The sequence below is a fragment of the Sinocyclocheilus grahami genome, unplaced genomic scaffold, assembly GCF_001515645.1.
Source record: "Sinocyclocheilus grahami isolate Dianchi unplaced genomic scaffold, SAMN03320097.WGS_v1.1 scaffold2259.1, whole genome shotgun sequence".
NCBI classification, from domain to species: domain Eukaryota; kingdom Metazoa; phylum Chordata; class Actinopteri; order Cypriniformes; family Cyprinidae; genus Sinocyclocheilus; species Sinocyclocheilus grahami.
The window spans coordinates 34,815-53,199 of NW_015507438.1; the positions used below are offsets into that span (position 1 = coordinate 34,815).

The 18,385-nt window shown below is 38.8% G+C and overlaps 2 protein-coding genes and 1 long non-coding RNA gene across 4 annotated transcripts in view; all 3 read left to right on the forward strand.

Annotated features, from left to right (window-relative positions):
- Positions 1–7,978: 7,978 nt before the first annotated feature.
- Positions 7,979–9,061, forward strand: LOC107574516 (FAST kinase domain-containing protein 5-like; the record flags this gene model as incomplete). Its single annotated transcript, XM_016260971.1, has 1 exon — positions 7,979–9,061. A coding segment is annotated over one exon (990 nt), but the record flags the coding sequence as incomplete, so codon positions are not given.
- Positions 9,062–12,686: 3,625 nt separating this feature from the next.
- LOC107574517 (78 kDa glucose-regulated protein-like) overlaps positions 12,687–18,385 on the forward strand; it is an 11,860-nt gene continuing 6,161 nt past the window's right edge. Inside the window, exons 1-2 of the mRNA XM_016260973.1 lie at positions 12,687–12,778; positions 12,870–12,982. Of these exons, the coding sequence (XP_016116459.1) occupies positions 12,695–12,778; positions 12,870–12,982 (197 nt within the window). The 5' untranslated portion in view covers positions 12,687–12,694. The remainder of the gene's footprint in view (positions 12,779–12,869; positions 12,983–18,385) is intronic.
- LOC107574518 (uncharacterized) lies at positions 17,367–18,376 on the forward strand. Of its 2 annotated transcripts, none has more exons than XR_001607682.1 (3): positions 17,367–17,446; positions 17,564–17,696; positions 17,858–18,376. It is a non-coding gene; the product is annotated as an uncharacterized lncRNA (long non-coding RNA). The 2 variants fall into 2 exon arrangements; XR_001607683.1 differs by having other exon boundaries at positions 17,369–17,446; positions 17,569–17,696.

Here is an 18,385-nt window from a genome sequence, read left to right on the forward strand (position 1 = left end):
TCGCAAATAATAAATAAACAAGATATAAACTCACAAATTGGAACTTCGTAATAATAAACTCGCAAATAATAAATAAACAATATATAAACTCGCAAATCGAAACGTTGTAATAATAATAAACTCAAATAATAAATAAACAAGATATAAACTCACAAATTGGAACTTCGTAATAATAAACTCGCAAATAATAAATAAACAATATATAAACTCGCAAATCGAAACGTTGTAATAATAATAAACTCAAATAATAAATAAACAAGATATAAACTCGCAAATCGGAACGTCGGACTAATAAACTCCCAAATAATAAATAAACAAGATATAAACTCGCAAATCGGAACGTCGGACTAATAAACTCCCAAATAATAAATAAACAAGATATAAACTCGCAAATCGGAACGTCGGACTAATAAACTCCCAAATAATAAATAAACAAGATATAAACTCGCAAATCGGAACGTCGGACTAATAAACTCCCAAATAATAAATAAACAAGATATAAACTCGCAAATCGGAACGTCGGACTAATAAACTCCCAAATAATAAATAAACAAGATATAAACTCGCAAATCGGAACGTCGGACTAATAAACTCCCAAATAATAAATAAACAAGATATAAACTCGCAAATCGGAACGTCGGACTAATAAACTCCCAAATAATAAATAAACAAGATATAAACTCGCAAATCGGAACGTCGGACTAATAAACTCCCAAATAATAAATAAACAAGATATAAACTCGCAAATCGGAACGTCGGACTAATAAACTCCCAAATAATAAATAAACAAGATATAAACTCGCAAATCGGAACGTCGGACTAATAAACTCCCAAATAATAAATAAACAAGATATAAACTCGCAAATCGGAACGTCGGACTAATAAACTCCCAAATAATAAATAAACAAGATATAAACTCGCAAATCGGAACGTCGGACTAATAAACTCCCAAATAATAAATAAACAAGATATAAACTCGCAAATCGGAACGTCGGACTAATAAACTCCCAAATAATAAATAAACAAGATATAAACTCGCAAATCGGAACGTCGGACTAATAAACTCCCAAATAATAAATAAACAAGATATAAACTCGCAAATCGGAACGTCGGACTAATAAACTCCCAAATAATAAATAAACAAGATATAAACTCGCAAATCGGAACGTCGGACTAATAAACTCCCAAATAATAAATAAACAAGATATAAACTCGCAAATCGGAACGTCGGACTAATAAACTCCCAAATAATAAATAAACAAGATATAAACTCGCAAATCGGAACGTCGGACTAATAAACTCCCAAATAATAAATAAACAAGATATAAACTCGCAAATCGGAACGTCGGACTAATAAACTCCCAAATAATAAATAAACAAGATATAAACTCGCAAATCGGAACGTCGGACTAATAAACTCCCAAATAATAAATAAACAAGATATAAACTCGCAAATCGGAACGTCGGACTAATAAACTCCCAAATAATAAATAAACAAGATATAAACTCGCAAATCGGAACGTCGGACTAATAAACTCCCAAATAATAAATAAACAAGATATAAACTCGCAAATCGGAACGTCGGACTAATAAACTCCCAAATAATAAATAAACAAGATATAAACTCGCAAATCGGAACGTCGGACTAATAAACTCCCAAATAATAAATAAACAAGATATAAACTCGCAAATCGGAACGTCGGACTAATAAACTCCCAAATAATAAATAAACAAGATATAAACTCGCAAATCGGAACGTCGGACTAATAAACTCCCAAATAATAAATAAACAAGATATAAACTCGCAAATCGGAACGTCGGACTAATAAACTCCCAAATAATAAATAAACAAGATATAAACTCGCAAATCGGAACGTCGGACTAATAAACTCCCAAATAATAAATAAACAAGATATAAACTCGCAAATCGGAACGTCGGACTAATAAACTCCCAAATAATAAATAAACAAGATATAAACTCGCAAATCGGAACGTCGGACTAATAAACTCCCAAATAATAAATAAACAAGATATAAACTCGCAAATCGGAACGTCGGACTAATAAACTCCCAAATAATAAATAAACAAGATATAAACTCGCAAATCGGAACGTCGGACTAATAAACTCCCAAATAATAAATAAACAAGATATAAACTCGCAAATCGGAACGTCGGACTAATAAACTCCCAAATAATAAATAAACAAGATATAAACTCGCAAATCGGAACGTCGGACTAATAAACTCCCAAATAATAAATAAACAAGATATAAACTCGCAAATCGGAACGTCGGACTAATAAACTCCCAAATAATAAATAAACAAGATATAAACTCGCAAATCGGAACGTCGGACTAATAAACTCCCAAATAATAAATAAACAAGATATAAACTCGCAAATCGGAACGTCGGACTAATAAACTCCCAAATAATAAATAAACAAGATATAAACTCGCAAATCGGAACGTCGGACTAATAAACTCCCAAATAATAAATAAACAAGATATAAACTCGCAAATCGGAACGTCGGACTAATAAACTCCCAAATAATAAATAAACAAGATATAAACTCGCAAATCGGAACGTCGGACTAATAAACTCCCAAATAATAAATAAACAAGATATAAACTCGCAAATCGGAACGTCGGACTAATAAACTCCCAAATAATAAATAAACAAGATATAAACTCGCAAATCGGAACGTCGGACTAATAAACTCCCAAATAATAAATAAACAAGATATAAACTCGCAAATCGGAACGTCGGACTAATAAACTCCCAAATAATAAATAAACAAGATATAAACTCGCAAATCGGAACGTCGGACTAATAAACTCCCAAATAATAAATAAACAAGATATAAACTCGCAAATCGGAACGTCGGACTAATAAACTCCCAAATAATAAATAAACAAGATATAAACTCGCAAATCGGAACGTCGGACTAATAAACTCCCAAATAATAAATAAACAAGATATAAACTCGCAAATCGGAACGTCGGACTAATAAACTCCCAAATAATAAATAAACAAGATATAAACTCGCAAATCGAAACGTCGTAATAATAAACTCACAAATAATAAATAAACAAGATATAAACTCTCAAATCGAAATGTCGTAATAAACTCACAAATAATAAATAAAGATATAAACTCACAAATCGGAACGTCGTAATAATAATAAACTCGGAAATAAAAAATAGAAAAGGTAATTGCAGATTTTTATCAGACAATTCTGACGTTTTTCTCGCAATTACTAATTTTCTCAGAATTACAAGATGTGAAGTAAAAATAATGAGATAAACTCACAAATCAGAGACAGAAAGTAAGAATTGTGAGATATAAATAGAAAATATACAAAAAAATAGTCAAGCTTGTTTCCACCACGGAATAAAAAATAATTGCTACTTTTTATGTCACAATTCTGACTTTATTTTCACAATGCAGGATGTAGTGTGCAGTATGCAGTGTGCAGGATGCAGTGTGCAGGGTGTAGTGTGCAGGATGCAGTGTGCAGGGTGCAGTGTGCAGTGTGCAGGATGCAGTGTGCAGGGTGTAGTGTGCAGGATGCAGTGTGCAGGATGCAGTGTGCAGGGTGTAGTGTGCAGTGTGCAGGATGCAGTGTGCAGGATGTAGTTTGCAGGATGCAGTGTGCAGGGTGCAGTGTGCAGGATGTAGTGTGCAGTATGCAGTTTGCAGGATGCAGTGTGCAGGATGCAGTGTGCAGGATGTAGTTTGCAGGATGCAGTGTGCAGGGTGCAGTGTGCAGGATGTAGTGTGCAGTATGCAGTTTGCAGGATGCAGTGTGCAGGGTGCAGGATGCAGTGTGCAGTGTGCAGTGTGCTCTCTTGTATAGAAACAGCACGAGTCGTATGGTTGTATGCTTTTCCGAACACGGCCAGATAACAAATGCACTACAGGCTCTGACGAGGGACAAAAGCGGTCTGCTATTGTAGTGGTAGCATTTCACAGAACACCTTTTGTCACAAAGTCTTTAATCGTCGCTTATAAGCTACAGAAATTATCCCATTGAACCAAATCGATGATTTCTTTAACACAGCCGCGCTTTTTGATCCAGTCGTATATCGCAAGCCAGACTCGCTCTGTTTTGCATGCGAAATGCATCCGGTCTGCGTGCTGGATGAAGAAACAAGCACAAACAAGTGGTTTATTTCCCTCAACCTATAGAAATGCAATAGAAATCCTGGAAAACAGAGTGTGGAGCGTCTCTCAGCGCTCGTGCCTCTTCTTTCCTACCATGCCATATTTGAGATAATCATTGCAGCTTTATGACACTAGGTGCTACGAGAGAAAGCTTTAGATGGACGCCACACTGTCTCTGGCCACATTTGCTGCTATGTGCTTCTGTTGTGTTCTTGGTAGAGACAAAGGCAGTCGACTGCATGTAAATATCACTGTTCCTTATGTGTACAGAACTATTCTATCCAAATATACCGAGCTAATGCGTGTGAATACTTTTGTGAAGTAATGAGACTGACATGTCAGCTTTTATTTTTCAAAACTATTAATATAGGAGTATAATATACATATATGAATCTTAATACGCTAAAGTCATGCATTGGAGAGTCCGATGTCTTTTCTCTTTCTCGATCAGTTCTTGAGATGTATGAGGTTTTTGTAAACATTTCATTTTTTCCTTTCGTTCTTTTTTTTCAGAACTTGCTTGGGAAAAGCATATCTCCGCAAATATTGATTTAAATAATAAAGATGTGGATAAGGAAACATGGCTTTGTGATTTTCTTCGGTGCAGGCTACATTTGTGGATGACTTTTTTTATTACAAATGATCAAAACCTACAAATTTCAATGAGACTGCGCACGTACTTTATGAAATATTAGGTCAAAATAAAAACCTGCGAGGTGAATTACACTACAGCAGAAATAATGATTTTAAATTGCTTACATTTTTGTCTTGTTTGTAATTTGTGTAGGCTATTAAATTGACCATTTACCATTACTATAGTTTCTGCGGAAATATGTTGGGTTGTACAATTACTGTAAAACCATCAAAACCATCTGTAAATATATATATATATACATTTAAAATAGTTTTTATCAATTACTGTTAGTACTGTAAAATCAAATCATAAATATTATATATATATATATATATAATTACAATTACAAAATCAAGAATGAATTTAATATTATAGATAAATATAATATAATAAATATATAATTAATTACATTCTTTCAGATTTTTATATTCTATTCAAATTATAACCTTTTTATTTTTAAAATAAAGCTTTATTTATGTGTACTGCAGAAACGTCCGTTATCATTGTAAATCTCGTTGTAAAAAAATAAAACAAACAATCTATAATCCCATCAAGAACGTGACAAAAATGTAAGCAGATAATAATAATAATAATAATAATAGTGGTTTCTTTCTGTGTATGATCCTCGCTGCAGTAGCTGGACTGACTGCGCATGCGCAGTGTGGGGTTTGTCTCCTGCGAGCCTCCGTAGCGCGCATGACATCCGCACACTACACACGCTGTCAGTGTGGCTCCAGCGCATAAATGAGTGTTTTTGCTATAAAATACATACTTGACTTGAAGAAAAGCGCTTGAAGAATACACGCGCTGGAGGTACGTGCGTCACGCTGCACTCATTCGCGCTCAGTTAGTTGTGTTCAGTGCGTTAAGAACGTGTGCTGGTCAAGGACGCGCGGTATTTTATGTTTGAGTAAAGCGGTTTCGCCACACGGAAACATCGCTTTGGTTGTCTCGCTTTTAAGTTAGTTGTTTCTTAAACGCGCTTCATAAAAGCGTTTATTTTCGGGAAAATTAATGTGGAATTGCCAGTTGCTGCAACTGGATTAAATTCTTGTTTGGCGAATCTGTTACGGGGGGTTTTTTTTAATACCACTTTGCATTTCAGCAAGCTTGTGTAATATTTCATTCATTTTATTTATAGAAGCCCTAGAGTCATTTACCTAATTCTACAAAAAAAAAACTTTTTTCTTATTAAAATGTGTGTGCGTCAGCTCTGTTACCGTACCATACTTTGCCTTTAAATTGGTGGAATTATCTCCCACACTATTAAAAAATTATGTCACGTTTAAGATCTGAAGCACTGAAAAGTCTGTGTGCTCTCTCTAAGAAAATATTTTAATCTCAAAGTTCTTACACCAAGAGTTATTTTATAAAGCGTCAAATCTGTTACCACAATATCATTTTCATTGATCACACTGTGTTATTTAAAAGTCTTAAAAGTCTTTAAATCATGATTTCATTAGTGCCATGCGCTCTTAACATTTACGCTAGCAAGTGGAGTTTTTGGCAAAAAAATAAAGACATTTTTTACCAAGGTAGAGTAACAATGCTATGGAGGGCCAAACCTGCAAAAACAATAAATACATAAATACACAAATAAATAAATAAATGTGTGTATAAATACACAAATCCTTGTTTAAATGCATATAGAAATAATTAAACATGTGATTAAAGTGGGAAAATAAATAATATAAATTGGTGGGCAAATGGAAAATGTTTAAGGAAATGCTAAACTCATCCTATTTATTTTCCTTTGAGCACTCAATGTAGTTCCGCATTTATTGTCCCTCTGCACTACATGCTAATGAGAGGGTGTCAACCATGGACTTGCCTGGGTCTTGTTGACAGGAGATGCATGCTGTTAATCCAGTATAGCCTGTAAAGTCACTTTTGCCATTCAACAGAGCAAGATACATAGAAAAACTGAGCCGTGTTGTCCGTACAGTATCTGTGACTTTACAACCGACCCAGTGGAATGGCCAGAGGTGTCATCTCCAGGCATTCGATATTCACAAATCTAGGGACCGTCTCTACAGTTACATACAACATTGGTTTACACTTTTCTAACTTCAATAGCATTTGAGGAAATTTACTTACAGTAACACAACCAACTGTGAAGTGTTCATGTAGTTCTCGGTTATAATGCACACCTTTTAGATTTTTGATATTTATTGAAATAATCGGTCAAATCATATATAAATATGTTGTTTATTTCACTACCGAATGGGCTCAAACACAAAATATATATCATAATTTAAAGCTCAATAGCATTTGAGGAGAATGACTTACAGTAACACAACCAACTGTAACATGTTCATGTAGGTCTCGGTTATTATGCACACCTTTTAGATTTTTGATATAGCCTAATACATTTTCAGATTAAAAATATTTGCTCCAAGTGTACGGTTCTGTGAAGACATAGGTATTTTTTTTATTTTTAAGGTATGCATAGGTGAAATATGATCTCAGTTTCAAGTGATGGACTGTAAGGACTGTTTGTCTAATGAAACCAGGAGGATTTTTCCTGTTATGATTTATTGTTATTTCTACACATTGGCTAATTTGTCCGTAACAGAGTTGACAAACAATACCATAAAGACATCTGTTTTTCATTAAAAGTAAAAGAAAAAGGAAGTAACCTGTGTTTGGCAAGCGCTGAATTATTAAAATGTAATGTTTTCAATAATAATCTGTAAGTTAAAAGTTTTTTTCTTAACTTTCTGCAGTGCCAAATGTATCTCCAATTATAGAATCACACATCTAAAGGCATCATAATGGAATGCGTTTCTGTTCTGTTTCATATTTGCTGCAGCTTTCATAGACAGGTTGCATAATAATTCAGCCAGATTTTTTTTTCTTGTAGTGTTCAGAAGAACATTAAAAGTGAGAGAAATTAGTGATTTAACACCACATAATTGACAGAAAAAGGAAGTAACTTGTGTTTGGCAAGCGCTGAATTATTAAAATTAAATGTTTTCAATAATAATCTGTAAGTTAAAAGTTTTTTTCTTAACTTTCTGCAGTGCCAAATGTATCTCCAATTATAGAATCGCACATCTAAAGGCATCATAATGGAATGCGTTTCTGTTCTGTTTCATATTTGCTGCAGCTTTCATAGACAGGTTGCATAATAATAATTCAGCCAGATTTTTTTTTCTTGTAGTGTTCAGAAGAACATTAAATTCCCAACCAATGTCCCAACCTTTATCCGTGTCTCACTGCGATCTTACAAGACCGCCAAGCCGAGTTTCAGCGATACCCTGAACATCTGTTGACAGCTCTGCTCGGTCTGGCTTTTGTCGGTCTGTTCCCTGAAGACCTGCTCAGTCTGGCTTTATCCGCAGAGTTCGTCAACAGGGCTTGTAATTCCCAGGAGCTTGAGTTGAGGAAAGACTTATTCACCTTAGACGGAACTGTTGGCTTGGAGTTACCCAAGTCGAAGGTCCCAAGACTTAGTCACGCAATTCGGGAAGAAGTGACCAAACAGCTGTGGGATTTCGCTCAATCAGATATCTGCCAGAAGCCTGAGGTGCTTGAGGCCGAAGATGTGTTGCGGAAACTTCTGGGTGGAGAGATGTTTGTGCGCAAACACATGATACTTCCATATTTGCGCTCAATTGATCTGGAAGTGCACTTAGACCAAAATGATCTACCTATTCCTGTATCCTCCAGACCGGGGCAACAAAATCTTGCCTCTCAAAACTTGGATGCAAGGCTCTCTGGAGTTACCATAACTGACGACCTACTAGCTCAACTAACTAATACACGAAAGACTCCAGTGCAGCAGTCCAACAAGTTCCTCCAAAAGCCAGAGGTTCACACAGTTGAACCGGTCCGAGAGAGAGAAAGTATTTTCAATGTGGGTATTGACTTGACAGACAATCTTCTGATGGCGTTGACCAAATCCCAAAAGCATTCGTCTCGCCTGGACGATTCTAAACCATCTATTCAGAGACTTGCTGTTCAAGTGACACATAGGAATCACTATTGCTACAGGACTGAGCAGTTGCTTGGATTACATGCACTGAAGAGGAGACAACTTGCGCTGGCTGGGTACAGAGTCGTGGAGTTGCCCCATTGGGAATGGTTTCCCTTGCTGCGACGCTCGTATGCCGAGAAACTCGCCTATCTGCACTGCAAGATATTCAGCTGTTCTGACTCCAAAAAATAGATTGATTGAATTCTCTACATATACAGCTAACATTTCTGTTTCATACTAAACCACAGCACTGATGTTTTTATTGTTGTTTTGTTGAAATGATTGTGACTGTATTGTTGCACATTAAGTCAATAAATAGAAAATTGTGCTCTACAGTGTTTGTTAACTAGTTCTATGAGATGAGTGCTTTATTCTTTGATTTAAATTTTTAAAGATGATTAGGTCAACCCTCCTGTTTAAACTGACCCACATTGGTTGTTTCCATGCAAGTTGACAAAAATCGACAGTAAATTCGAAAAATACTAAAGATTCAAGGAAAAACTTAAAAACTGTATTGTAGCCTGTCAGAGATTAAAAACTATGAAATATGTGAGAAATATAATAATTCCCGTCTGTTTTTATTGTTATTTCTATTGTGTTAGGGGTCAATTTGACCGAAGTATTTTTGTTCAAAATTTTTGGTCATGACTACTTGTAGTGATTTTCCACACTGACGTGCAAATAACTACAAGTTTGTTTTGTACTTGGTGTAAGTATTTATTGCTATTTGTACTGTGCCTTTTTGCTATGTCTGGTTCTCAAAGCTATTAGGGGTCAATTCGACCCCAACACAAGAGATTTAACACATTTTTTACAGCTTTTCCAAAACAAATGTAGCCTATATGGTGAAACTTTGCATGCACCTTCATGACCCTTAATGAGAAATATGCACAAAATTTCAAGAACAAATAAATGGTTTAACCAGTATTTCGATCAGTTTGCAAATCGAGTGTGGGTCAAATTGACCCAACACAACAGGAGGGTTAATGGAATGACAACTGAGGCAGTTAAACCTTGGGTTGTGCTACTGTATATAGTGAATGTAACACATCGCGCACAGAGCATATTCTCAGTATTTCATGGCCTCAAGGCTGAATTGCTTTTTTAAAAATGGTTAGTAGCGTACATAATAAACAGAAAAAGGACAAGTGTTGGAACAAGTTCATGAAGTGTCATTTGCTGAAAGATCTAGTCCCTGCAGGCCCGGACTGGGACTCCACTTCAGGCGGGGAAATCTCACACTCATCCAGGCCATCCTATACACCAGGGGTCTCCAAACTCGGTCCTGGAGGACCAGTGTCCTGTAGAGTTTAGCTCCAACTTGGCTCAACACACCTGCCTGGAAGTTTCTAGTATCCCTGATCTTGATTAGCTGGTTCAGGTGTGTTTAATTGGGGTTGGAGCTAAACTCAGGACTGAGTTTGAACACCCCTGCTATACACCCACAACACATTTTGAAACCACAGACAACCCTATTATTTGTAAGGCCATCACATAAATTTTTTTTTTAATTCTTAGGCTCTGGCTGTGCAAAATAATTAAAGGTTCTCTCTTGAATGGCACATTCACTTCCCTTTTCCGTTTCTTCATTTTCCTTGATATCTCGTTTTCTCACTTGTGTGTGAGTATGAGTGTGTGTGTGTGTTTGTGTCTGAGAGTGTGTATGTGTGTGTGTGTATATGTGAGTGTGAGTGCATGTGCGTGTGTCCGAGAGAGTGTGTGTGTGTCTGAGAGAGAGTGTGTGTGTGTGTGCACGCGCGTTTTTGTGACAAATTGAGGACATTTGTATAATGACAAAGGTATAACATGGGTATTACAAGGAGAAGGTGACTTTTCAGGACATTACCCCATGTCCCCACTTTTCAAAACGCTTATAAATCACACAGAATGGAGTGTATTGAAAATCTGAAATAGCACAAAGTCTCCTGTGAGGGGTAGGTTTAGGGGTAGGGTTGGTGTAGGGCAATTGAATTTATTTAATACACAAGTTTCACAATTTGAGTTGAATTACTGAAATGAACTTTTCCACGACATTCTAATTTATTGAGATGCACCTGTGTGAGTGTGTCTGAGAGTGAGTGTGTGTGTGTACTTTTTTTGGGCTATTTTTCATGTAGCCTACCTGTCACTTCTTTACCAGCAGGTCTACTGTTATGAACAGAACCGCACCTTGTTGCAAAACAGCCACCTCATTGTAATTTGTTTGCACACAATCTAAATTTTAGTTAAATTCAAAATGTTAAATTAGGACAATCTGTTATTATTGTTATTTATCTTCAGATCACGTTAATACCCAAGATTAACAAACATATGTTTCATATAAATATTTTACAATACATTTTCGAAAGTGCCCAAGTCAAAATTAGTACAATATGTTTATAGAAAAATAATACTGAACACATTATGAACATGAGAGGCAATGTCAGACATATCTAGTATGTATTTATTTCCATGCTCTCACCAGCTGAAGATATGTAGGCTTATATTCACTTGATGTGTCGAGTTTTTGTGCAGATATGTTTTATTGATAGATCATTTTAAAAGAGCTGACAAAGGAGGTGCAATTGTGATTTAGGGGGAAATAGATATAAGAGGCTAATAGACAATTGGAGGATAGAGAGTTTTATCAAAGGCTTATATCTGACCCTACTTAAGTTAGAACTAGAACAACAAGTTGCAACAAGGATGGTATAACGGTTGGATTTCCAAAAAATGAATTTCATTTTTTATTGAATAAAAATCCTTGTTTGGCTTTCTTCTATATGCTCCCTAAAATCCGTAAGAATTTAGAGAACCTTCCTGGTCGACCAGTGATCAGTGGAAATGGTAGTTTAACTGAACCTGTTTCTAAAATATATCGACTATTTTATCTAACCATTTTACCTTCATTACCTCTGTTATTTATAATTAACCTATAAGTTTGTATTTTATTTTTAAATACTATTTTATTTTGTTCCAGTGTTGGAGTGTTCAAGAACGGCCGTGTCGAGATCATTGCCAATGACCAGGGAAACCGCATCACTCCGTCATACGTGGCCTTCACCACTGAAGGTGAGCGACTCATCGGAGACGCTGCGAAGAACCAGCTGACCTCCAATCCTGAGAACACAGTCTTTGACGCCAAGAGGTTGATTGGCCGCACATGGGGTGACTCGTCCGTGCAGCAGGACATTAAATATTTTCCCTTTAAGGTAAACGCGTCTGCCAGCCTGTGTTTGAACTGTATTTGAACTAAACGTCTCTTTGTCTTCAATGGGGACACTAATGTAACGAATCAGCTCATGGGAAATATGAATAATTAACCATAACTAGTTATAATTAATTATGAATATTTTGGGAGGGTCCCTGGAGCAGGGCCTTTTAGGTCGGAGAAGATCCCCGCCTTTCATGATGGGCTTGTCAAATGAGAAAGATGGATATTCCGAGCGGGAGGTGGCAATTGCTGGAGGGTTTACAACCCTTTGCAAGGAAGCGACCTTCTTCACCTAAATTCCAGGAGGTCGCAAATGTATCGGGTGTCGACATTGCTATAGAACCAGGGGCCTGTTCAGCTTCCTGGGGTGTTACAGAGTATTTGTTCAATCTAGCTAACAAAATATGTATTGTGTGTTTGAGTGGTCCAGACGCTACACAGTACATACAGTAGGCCTATACAATATATTCACCTTACTCAGTTGCAATTACTATACTTTTTTATAGAATTGCAAACTTGTTCACTCAATACAATATACTTTTTTTCTGTAATGTTCTGGATGCTGTGTTCTCCATTTATCTCTGTAGTGTCTAATGCATGCTCTGTAGTGTTTTCTTTATTGACTCATGTGTGTGTGTGTGTATGTGTGTGTGTGTGATCTGAGAACACCGTTTGATTTTGAGTGCAAGTGAAATGGTTTTGCAGTGATTGTCGGATCAGGTCAGATGAAGACTTTCACCCCTGAGGAAATCTCTGCCATGGTTCTGACAAAAATGAAGGAAACTGCAGAGGCTTACCTGGAAGAGAAGGTAAAGTTTTGACACCAACACCAAGAAAACATGTAATCTCTATTGCACTGCCGTAAAACTCAACATCTGATCGGTTTCTGCTCTTCTAAAGGTCACACATGCTGTGGTCACTGTGCCCGCTTATTTCAATGATGCCCAGCGCCAGGCCACCAAAGATGCAGGAACCATCGCCGGACTGATCGTCATGAGGATCATCAATGAGCCGTAAGCACCATTACTTTTGCTTTGTTGCATAACGGGTCGTTTTCTTGACGGACTGAATGTAATGAGGATCATCAGTGAGCCGTAAGTATAGAATTACTTCTGCTTTGTTGTAAAACAGGTCGTTCCTGCGTCGGAGAACGCTTTGGGAACGCCTTCTGTGACCACGCTCTGAATCACATGTGTAATCCATCCAATGGAAGGGCGCAACATCACAGGCGGGTGACGTCATCGACCAGGAAGCTTAAAAGCATGTGCGGCGGAGCCGGCGTCAGCTTTTTGTCATTCAGCAAAGTGCTCTGTGTGTGTCAGTTCAAAACTCTGTGTTTGTGAGTCTTATTTATTGTTGTTTGTCCAAAATAAAACTAATAAGCTCCACTATGTCAATAGCTCACACTAAGACAAAGCACTCTAAGGGTGAGAGCAAGCCGCGTTATAGTCTGTGCGTGGTTTGCTTGGGAGCGGAGCACGCAGAGTCTGCTCTCGAGGGGACCGGCTGCCCGCATTGCGAGCTTCTCCCACTGCGTATGCTTCGCTCCCGGAGGGCTTTCTTTGAAGAGGGAGCCTTCGCCAGCATTCTTCGCGGTGCTGGTCTTGCTTCCGTCGAGGCAGAGCGGCGGCTGCATTCGTGGGGTTCGCAGTTGAATCTGGTGGAGGGAATGGAGACGGGCGAGTCCCTATCTCCTTCCTCACCCGCCAGATCCAGAGCCCGATCTCTGGGTTTCGGAAGCCCGTTCTGCGGCTACTTCCTCCCGGGGTGAGGGCTCGACGCTCCGCCTGTCGTCCTCCGAGGAAGTTGACGTGGAGGCGTCGAAGAGGTTTGCCCCCTCAATCGCCCCAGTATGAGGAGCTAGTGGAGGTGCTTACTCGCGCCGTGGCCAAGTTAAAAATCGATTGGCCGAGCTACACCGAGGCAAGTTAGATGAACGCTTCCTGCGGGCGAGGCCACCACCTCCATGTTGGAGCCTGCCATTTTTCCCCGACCTTCACACTGAGGTGTCGAGGTCGTGGGCCAAGCTTTTCTCGGCCCGTCTCTTCATCCCTGCCTCAGATTATTATGGAAATGTGGCAGGGTTGAGTGAGCGTGGCTATAGGGCGATGCCCCGGGTTGAACAGACGCTGGCAAGCTATCTGTCCCCAGGCGTGGCATTGTCCTTAAAGGCTCTGGCACTGCCCTCCAAGCTGCTGCTTACAACATCAGCGCTGGTGGGCAAGGGGTACGCAGCAACAGGTCAGGCCGGTGCGTGTCTGCACACAATGTCTGTGTTACAGGCGTACCAGGCAGACCTGCTTAAAGAGCTAGACGAGGGCGAGGAGCTTAACTCTGATAACATCGCAGAGATAAGAAGAACCGCTGCTCTCTCTCTCCGCGCCACCAAGGAGACCGCCCATGACATTGGGCGGTCCATGGCAACTATGGTGGCAGCAGAGAGGCATTTTTGGTTGATCCTGTCAGACATGAAAGAGAAAGACAGGGTCTTCCTCCTCGATGCCCCGCTTGCGCCATCTGGCCTGTTCGGCGACGCCGTCAATTCCGTCGTTGACATGTACCAGGAGGCCCGTAAACAGGCGGTGGAGTTTCAGCGGTTCCTCCCTCGCCGCGTCTCAGCTCTGGGGGTTGCTGGGCGGGAGCAGTCCCCTCCCCGTACCAGCTCCTCATACAGGGAGGCTCAGAAACAGAGCATTGCCGCCCGTGCTTCCCCGCGTCTGGGTCGGGGACTTCTAAGCCTAAGCCGGATTTGCGGACCATTCTTCAGGCTAAGAGGTCCTTGACCAAAAAATCCTGACTATTGGGGTTCAGGACTGGTGAGGGCAGGCCCTTCTGGGGAAGAGAGGTTCTACAGCCGGTACTTCATTGTTCCGAAGAAGGATGGGGGGTTGCGTCCTATTTTAGATCTGCGTCAGTTGACGCAGTTGAACCGCTCAGTCATGCGACTGAAGTTCAGGATGCTCACACTCAAACAAGTCGTGTCTCAAATCAGGTCCGAGGACTGGTTTGTCACGATTGAGCCAATTGAGGAGATCTCTGATCTCCACCTTACTATAAAGACTACCTTTCTTCTGGAGATATCATCTCTAAGAGTTGGGGATTTGCAGGCCCTCTCAGTGGCCCCTTCCTATCTTGACTTTGCGCCCGGTCTGGCCAAAGCGTTTCTGTACCCTCGAATGGGGTATGTCCCTAAAGTCCCCTCATCTGCACCACAGCCTATCGTACTCCAGGCCTTCAGTCCTCCTCCCTTCAGGGAGCCAGACCAGCAGAAGCTTAATTGTATGTGTCCAGTGTGAGCACTGGATGCATACATCCACAGAGCTGCCCTGTGGAGGAGGGTGGACCAACTGCTTATTTGCTACGGTCCCCCTAAGAGAGGTCTTCCAGCTACAAAACAGACCCTCAGTCAGTGGATAGTGGATGCCATCTCTATCTCTTATGAGTCCTCTGATCTCCCCTCGCCGCTAGGGGTCAAGGCTCACTCTACCTTCGTTACCTTCGTCAGATTCTATGGTCTAGATATGCGAGCCACTCCTGGCTCTTCTGTTCTCTCGCCCTAGCTGTGCAGGCTTCCACACTAGGCAGAGATTTGTAAGTCTGGCGGCATGGGTATTCTCATTCCTAAAGCGTTATCAGACGCAGCTCGAGTTCCTGAAGAGGAACGTCTCAGGTTACGTATGTAACCATGGTTCCTCGAGGGAACGAGATGCTGCATCTCAGTGCCATACTTCCGGCATCTCTGCCAGCGCTTGCTTCATTCCTAGACGCTGACGCCGGCTCCGCTGCATGTGCTTTTAAGCTTTCCTGGTTGATGACGTCACCCGCCCGTGACGTCGCGCCCTTCCATTGGACAGAGGACACATGTGATTCAGAGCGTGGTCACAGAACGTGTTCCCAAAGTGTTCTCCGACGCAACGTCTCGTTCCCTCGAGGAACCATGGTTAACCTGAGACGTTTTCTTCTAGGTGTTTGTTTAAATCGACATTAGTGTTATTTTAGTATGATTGATATGCTATTATAACTTTTTTAATAATTTGATACATTTAATTTTTGTATTGTCCACTATTAAAGTTTTAGTATTTTACTTTTAGTGTTTTAATTTTTATTTTAAACTATGTATTTAAATATATATTTAATATATACAGTCGTGGTCAGAATTATTGGCACCCTTGGTAAATATGATCAAAGAAGCCTGTGAAAATAAATCTGCATTGTTAATCATTTTGATCTTTTATTTAAAACATTCACATAAATCTAACCTTTCATTGGAGAATAAGAATTTAAAATGGGGGGAAATATCATTATGACAAATGTTTTTCTCTAATACACATTGGACACAATTAACGGCACCCTTTTATTCAGTGCTTTTTGAAACTAACTTTTTTTTCCCCATGAAATGAATTTAAGGTTTAAAGGAACGCTCCAATATTTTTGAAAATAGGCTCATTTTCCAACTCCCCTATTCTCATTCCGGCGTAATAATCAAGAAACTTTGCTGCCGTACCATAGGTGCAGCAGGCGCAATGATATTACGCAGCGCCTGAAAATAGTCCCCAGCTAGGTAACTTCCAGTAAGCCTATTTTCAGGCGCTGCGTAATATCATTGCGCCTGCTGCACCCATGGTACGGCAGCAAATTTCTTGACTTCATTTTTGAGCGAGATGCTAACGGTCTAATCGGATTCAATGATCTATGCTAAGCTACATTTAAAAGTGCTACCGCCAGACCCGGAGATCGGCTGAATGGATTAGAAAACGGTAAAACTCAACTGTTTAACTCTAGGGGAGTTGGAAAATGAGCCTGTTTTCAAAAATAGTGGAGTGTTCCTTTAAAAGTTTGGGGTTGGTAAGATTTTAAATTACATTTTTTAAGTTTCGTCTGCATACCAAGGGCTTATTTATTTGTTCAAATACAACATAAATATTATTACAATTTAAAATAACTGTTTTCTAATTTAATAAATTATGAAATCTTAATTTATTCCTGAATTTTCAGCAGCATTACTCCAGTCTTCAGTGTCACATGACCCTTCAGAACTCGTTCTAATATGCTGATTTGTTTATCAATTTTGAAAATTTATTCTGCTAAATATTTTTGTGGAAACCATGATACTTTTTTTTCAGAATTCTTTGAATAGTTCAAAAGAACAGCATTTTTTAAAACATGGAAATACTTTCTAATATTATAAATGTCTCGACTGTCACTTTTGATCAATTTAATGCATCCTTGTTCAATAAATTACTTTAACAAATAACAAAATTACTATAACTATAAAATAAATATCTATAACAAAATATTAAATAAAATACTTTAACAAAAAAATTACTGACCCTAATTTTTAAACTGCAGTGCATGTACCTGTTAAAATGTAATTTATTTGTGACGTTTTGAGGAAAAAGCTACTTTGAGTTAGTGAATGTGTTTGTTTCTTTAGGCCGTGCTGACAGAAGAACCTCAAACTCAAGCACAGTCTGAATGTAAGGACAAAAGAAAACTATCAACATAAGGCAGTTGTAACATTGGCACAATTTCAAAGGTCATCAGCATCTTTCAATATCAACAATTATATCGTTTTTTCCCCCCCTCCCTTGTAGCACAGAATGTGCGTGAAGAGGTGCCTGAGGGGACATTTGAGACTGTCCCGCAGAGTGTACGTGGTAACTTGAAGCTGAATGACCTCAACACGCTCTATAAGCAGTTATCCGAGTACTTCTCAGATAAGAACAGGTTTGTCTGGTCATATTTATGCAAAAACCTCACCTTTAACCCCGAGTCCTAACATGATTGATAATGCACTGTAACTTCAGTCAACTACATGGTTTTACTTCTACAAAGAAAAGTGTTTACGAATACATTTGATCTAAATATTTTCATTCTTGTATCTTCAGGGGGCCAATAAGCACTCAGAGGATGAAGAAGCTGAACATGAAAGTTAGTGATTCTGCATTGAAGACCTTACAGCACCTTAAACTCATTGAGCTGGATAAAAAAGGACTTGTGTCATTGCTGGCAAAAGACTGAGAAACAGGGACCAATTAGACCCACAAACCCCACCAAAATGTGTAAATCCTCCAGTTCCTTCCACCTGTGTGCTAAAGTAAAACCCTAAAAAAAGTTTAGAACAGGAATGACAGTGAACTTGAAAATATTTCAAAAACATTGCGTCCGTGAGGTTCAGTATATCCATTAATCAGGATTGCATACATTTTAAAAGAAAATAATCTTATCAGTCTTTTTAAGGACTAAACTTATTTTTTCCTGTTATTTTTCTGTCCTGTTTCCTCTGCATAATGTTATTCAGCCATTAAACTATATCATGACCTGTTGTGGCATCATTAGATTTGTATAAGAAAGAAACTGTACAGCATAAGAGTTTATATTTTTTGTAAAGGGAAACAGGTGTTTATGTAATTTCA